General features: G+C 46.2%; 1 protein-coding gene across 1 annotated transcript; it reads left to right on the top strand.

The window, feature by feature from the left end:
* Positions 1–529: 529 nt before the first annotated feature.
* On the top strand, positions 530–4,421 carry LOC124659076 (calcium-dependent protein kinase 1-like). Its single transcript, XM_047197028.1, has 8 exons — positions 530–1,223; positions 1,907–2,050; positions 2,148–2,300; positions 2,618–2,733; positions 2,822–2,989; positions 3,346–3,473; positions 3,562–3,661; positions 4,100–4,421. Exons 1-8 carry the CDS (start codon positions 545–547, stop codon positions 4,184–4,186), a joined length of 1,575 nt encoding a protein of 524 aa, XP_047052984.1. The 5' UTR covers positions 530–544; the 3' UTR covers positions 4,187–4,421.
* The last annotated feature ends 1,074 nt before the right edge of the window (positions 4,422–5,495 follow it).

Raw genomic sequence — 5,495 nt, 5'->3', positions numbered from 1 at the left:
CGCAACGCGCAATGCCCCCCATCTCGTAGGCGCAGGCATGCAGGTTTTCGATCTAGGCAACCAAACGCGCCCAACATAGCTGCGCAGTCAGTGTAACTACAAGTTGTCCGAATTCAAGGTCCAAATCGAAGTATACGGACACTCTTTATTGAAGTTTGCTAAAAACCAAACTACAGTAGTAGTATGTTTTCCTCATAAAAACGAAGGAAAGACGGGGCAAGGAGTGGCATGTAGTAGCACAGAGCGGTGACGGCGTCGTGGCGGACCAGATCATCGGGCACGAGCATCCCAGTTGGCCGCTGACTCAACCACCACGCGGACAAAGAACCGAACCTCGCCGCGTTTACCACGAAACCGCCCGGATCGGTCCCAAACACCGGACCGCACATCACGGCCTGCACCACGCACGCGGTCTTCCCTTCCCTTCCCTACCCAAAAAACTCCTCCCACTGGGCTGCCTGCCTGCTCCTTCAAACCCCCCCAACCTCGCCTCGCCTCCACCTCGCTCGATCTCCCTTCGTCAAACCCATTTACACACACCGCAATGGGCAACCGCACCTCGCGCCACCGCCGCGCCGCCGCCGAGCAGCCGGCGACGCCCCCGCCGCCCGCGCAGCCCAAGCCCCAGCCCAAGCAGGAGACGCCGCCGCACCGCCCGCAGCCGCCCCCCTGCCCGGCCCCGGCCCCGGCGCCGGAGGCGGCGGGGCAGGCGATGGGCCGCGTCCTGGGGCGGCCGATGGAGGACGTGCGCGCGACCTACACCTTCGGCCGCGAGCTGGGCCGGGGCCAGTTCGGGGTCACCTACCTCGTCACGCACAAGGCCACGGGGCAGCGCTTCGCCTGCAAGTCCATCGCCACCCGGAAGCTCGTCCACCGCGACGACATCGAGGACGTGCAGCGGGAGGTGCAGATCATGCACCACCTCACGGGACACCGCAACATCGTCGAGCTGCGCGGCGCCTTCGAGGACCGCCACTCGGTCAACCTCATCATGGAGCTCTGCGAGGGCGGGGAGCTCTTCGACCGCATCATCGCCAGGGGACACTACTCCGAGCGGGCCGCCGCGGGGCTCTGCCGCGAGATGGTCTCCGTCGTGCACAGCTGCCACTCCATGGGGGTATTCCACCGGGATCTCAAGCCCGAGAACTTTCTCTTCCTCAATAACAAGGAGGACTCGCCGCTCAAGGCCACTGACTTCGGCCTATCCGTATTCTTCAAGCATGGTGAGTAGTAGTGCATCGACCCGATTGGTTGGACTACTTGTCTGTGTCTGGATCAACTGTCACCGATTGTTCCCACGGTTGGTTGACCTGATGTAGAATTTGGTTTGACTTGGACCAATTTGCTGGGATTTCAAGCTGGGCACTGCTAAAATTAGAGCTACATGCGACACACCAATTGACTTATGCCTATGCTCTTATAGCTTTCATTCTGATTCTGTGCTATTCTTACTACGTACTATATATTGGGGGAATTTGGGGATCCACTGCTCCACCATCTAACTCCTAATACTTTGGGCACATCTCTGGTTTGGCACACAAGGTGATAATGAAATGACATTGTAGAATTTGCATTTGTACACTCTTAGCATAGTCTTGTGTAGTTAACTGGAAAAAGAGGTAGCATGCATACCTGCAAAATATCCATGATATCATACCTAAACTTATCCGATGAAGCCGAGGTGCTCCACATGCAAACTGTTGGTGGTGGTGGTGGAGTACTCTTGTTGTTTTCGAAAATGGGCACTTTATTACTTGCGCAATAGCCCGGCCTCAGTACTCTTGTTGTTGCAGCGCTAAAGGGTGTTTTTCTGTTTATCCCTAGAAATTAGCAAATAGAGCTGGCTGTTATTCTTTCTGTTCATGGCATGCTCAAATTGAATTAATACCTACCATGGATCTTACAGGGGAGCAGTTTAAGGATCTCGTTGGAAGTGCATATTATGTTGCTCCCGAGGTTTTGAAGCGGCACTATGGAGCAGAAGCTGACATATGGAGTGCTGGGATTATTCTCTACATCCTTCTGTCCGGTGTTCCTCCTTTTTGGGCAGGTGAGTTTGCTAATTCTCATTTCGGTTGGATTTTTTATCCTTTTATTTATCCCCTTACATGTGTGTTCTATTTTCTTTTTGTAATCGTCCCTTGCAGACACTGAGGATGGCATATTTGAGGCTGTCTTGCTTGGCAACATAGACTTCTCATCTGACCCTTGGCCTTCAGTATCCAATGGTGCAAAAGATTTGGTGAAGAAGATGCTGCGGCAAGACCCCAAAGAGCGCTTGACTGCTGCGGAGATTTTGAGTAATTATTCAACTGCTTTTTCTGTTTTTATCTTATAGCACACACATTCCATAATATGCTGCTCTTGTTGATAAAGAACTGCGCACTCCCATAGTAGATTAGTAGCAAGTGTAATTAGCCATTCGTCCTAGTTTATCCCATTTGTATTTTTGTGTACAAATGAATTAGTACCGCTAATAGTTTTGGTTGTAGTCAAGACATAAGTTTGTGAGTTTCTTCTTATTGTTGAAGATCTGTCTGCTTTCCATGGGAACTGAATATTCATCTATGTACTGTTTGCACATGTAATTTCTCGATCTAATACTTTGAGCATTCAGATCACCCATGGATTAGAGAAGATGGAGAGGCCCCAGACAAGCCACTTGACATCACAGTTATCAGTAGAATGAAGCAGTTCAGGGCAATGAACAAACTCAAAAAAGTTGCATTGAAGGTGATTGCATGCTTTAGAATATTTACCTTGCCTGCGGAACTTGAGTTTCCTTAAGTGTTAGGTCTAATCTTTTCTTCTTTATAACCAGATCGTTGCAGAGAACTTGTCTGCAGAAGAAATTACTGGCTTGAAAGAAATGTTCAGATCCTTGGATACTGATAACAGTGGTACAATTACACTTGAAGAGCTAAGATCTGGTTTACCAAAACTTGGCACCAAAATTTCTGAGTCAGAAATCGCACAGTTAATGGAGGCGGTATGTTTGTACTCCATAGGCACATACTCTTGGCTTCTTTACAGTCAATATTTTTCTACTGCGTATAAATTTCCTATGTCTAACCCAAACTAAAACCACTTCTCCGCTTCGGAAGTTCTGAAACAACTATCCCTCTTAGAAGGAAAAAGAAGAACACATGGAATTTCACATACCTTTCTTTACTATGCTGTATCACTATCATGTAGAGTTGTAGACCACAAGATACCACTGAGTTTTCATTTGGAAGAGATTTAGGAAGAGCTTGACTGCAGCATTTAAAGTGCTTTGCAACTGTCCCGTAGTTCTAGTACAAGATAACTTTTCTCCTTATTTGTTAACCTAAATTACTCATACAGGCTGACGTTGATGGAAATGGGACCATTGATTATTCTGAGTTCGTGTCAGCCACAATGCACATGAATAGATTGGAGAAGGAAGACCACATACTGAAAGCATTTGAATATTTTGATAAGGACCACAGCGGGTAATTAAACTTCAAACTTAGAATGCACATTCTAATAATCATGACTGTGTTTGCATTTATTTTCTCATTGCTTAAATCTCTTTTGCAGATACATAACAGTAGATGAGTTGGAAGAAGCTCTGAAGAAGTATGACATGGGAGATGATAAAACAATCAAAGAAATCATCGCTGAAGTAGATACAGATAATGTAAGTATATCTTACAAACATCCAATCATTCCACACCAAACCCACTTGTTCAGAATGAAAAGTTTGATATGTGTTTGCAGTGTGCACATGTTGACTTCTTTCAACATGCCATCATATATTTTATTTGTTTTGCTTTTATCTATTTATATTAGTGATGTATGCATGCACATTTAACTGAATTTCATGTGGATAAATTTAACAAGATGTGAATAGAAATGTGTGCACTATGCAATATACCTGGACCAGTTTGTTCACTAATTCTAGCGCTGCATCAGCATACTTATATCATCATTACTTCTGCTTGACTGACCTGCACGGAGAATGAAAATCATTACCAAATCCCATTTTACATTTTTAGAGTTACAACTAGAGCTAGCCAATTGATGCCTGACTCAGTTCATCACAGTGCTAATAATTTCCCTATTATTAATTATTCAGGATGGAAGAATCAACTACCAGGAGTTCGTTGCCATGATGAGAAACAACAGCCCTGAGATCGTTCCGAATCGGCGGCGCATGTTCTAATTGTCTTCTATAGTTATTATTTGAATATGCTTAAACATCTTCTTGGCCCCCATTATCTTCCAAGAAAACTTTTGAGGGATATGCTACTTCGATGCTATCATCCCTCATCTTTCGATTTGGAGTGTATTTCTTCGACCATATGATTTATTCACCAAGAGTGTATGATCATATATGCTTACTACATCTTGATCATTTATATCAGAACGGGCATGGTATAACAGTTTTTGATTGATTATATCGTGCAATGCCCATATTATTCTTGACAAACGCAGCTCAAATGTGGTTATGAATTCTGCTGTCTAGCCAACTTCGCCTTTGTACTTCTTTCAGTAAGTTCTGAGGAAATAATAACAGCTGACTGAACGTCGCTTGAGATGGTTATGCATTTGTCTCGCATGAAACATCATTGGGAACTAACAAGCAACAAGTCTTCCACTACTTTTTTTTTCTTCGACAAAGAGTATATATTAATATCAGAGATACCAATTACACTCAGTCTTTGCAACAACGCACTGCCCTAGCAACATCACGGATGCACACATGCAAAAAAAGAAAGAAGAAACCAAAAAAGAAAAGCCCCGCTACAGTGATCTAATGCTTTAAACAACAGCACTAACAGCACCAGAAGTTCAGCTTCTCCAAAAGCGACGCCTCCAAGAAGGTAACAGTGCACCAGCGCTATCGTCGCCCGATCATAGATCTTAGGTTTTCACCCTGAAGAAAATCTGCCTTCAACAAGAATATTTCTAGGCACAACCAATTAAGGCCAGACCTTGGATTTTCACCCTGAAAGGTAAGATTTTGAACTTCTCCTATGCAGTCGCCCCCACTCGCATGCCGCTGCTCCAAAGACACCGATCATGAAGCCAATTCCTCCTCGCCACCCAGACTCGAGCCACCATTGAAGACCACAGATCTCGGCTTCCATGTCATTCTCCAGCCAGCACCACGGAACGAAAACGTGCTCCATGATAATAACCGCCAACAGAGCTTCGAAACGCTCCCTCTGAAACCAAACGGCCAGAGTAAAAACATGGGTGCGCTTGACCGAATTCCACCCGATCCGGCAACCTCCAGGCTTGAATCGCCCAATGGAGCGCCGACGGAGCCTTCCGGAACACGACACATCCGCCAGATCGATGAGGACAGGCACCGGCAGATCTGCATCTTGGCGCGAGAAGAAATCTAAGGACCACCGCCATTATTCGCAAGACTAGCAAGTCCCCACACAGCTGGTCGCCTCCAAAGCTGAGAAGGCGGAAGAGGAACAAGGGGATCCAGTGCAGAGCACCGGCCTAAGAGCATCTTC

This window comes from Lolium rigidum, chromosome 6, assembly GCF_022539505.1.
Source record: "Lolium rigidum isolate FL_2022 chromosome 6, APGP_CSIRO_Lrig_0.1, whole genome shotgun sequence".
NCBI classification, from domain to species: domain Eukaryota; kingdom Viridiplantae; phylum Streptophyta; class Magnoliopsida; order Poales; family Poaceae; genus Lolium; species Lolium rigidum.
Note: the sequence above shows the minus strand (reverse complement) of the source record. Positions and strands in the feature narration are given on the sequence as shown.

Excerpts from the sequence above, each read along its gene's own strand:
- LOC124659076 (XM_047197028.1), top strand. The coding sequence starts at position 545 with ATGGGCAACCGCACCTCGCGCCACCGCCGCGCCGCCGCCGAGCAGCCG. Across the intron at positions 2,734-2,821 it reads TCAAAAAAGTTGCATTGAAG|ATCGTTGCAGAGAACTTGTC; the intron begins GTGATTGCATGC and ends CTTTATAACCAG. Across the intron at positions 2,990-3,345 it reads TCGCACAGTTAATGGAGGCG|GCTGACGTTGATGGAAATGG; the intron begins GTATGTTTGTAC and ends TTACTCATACAG.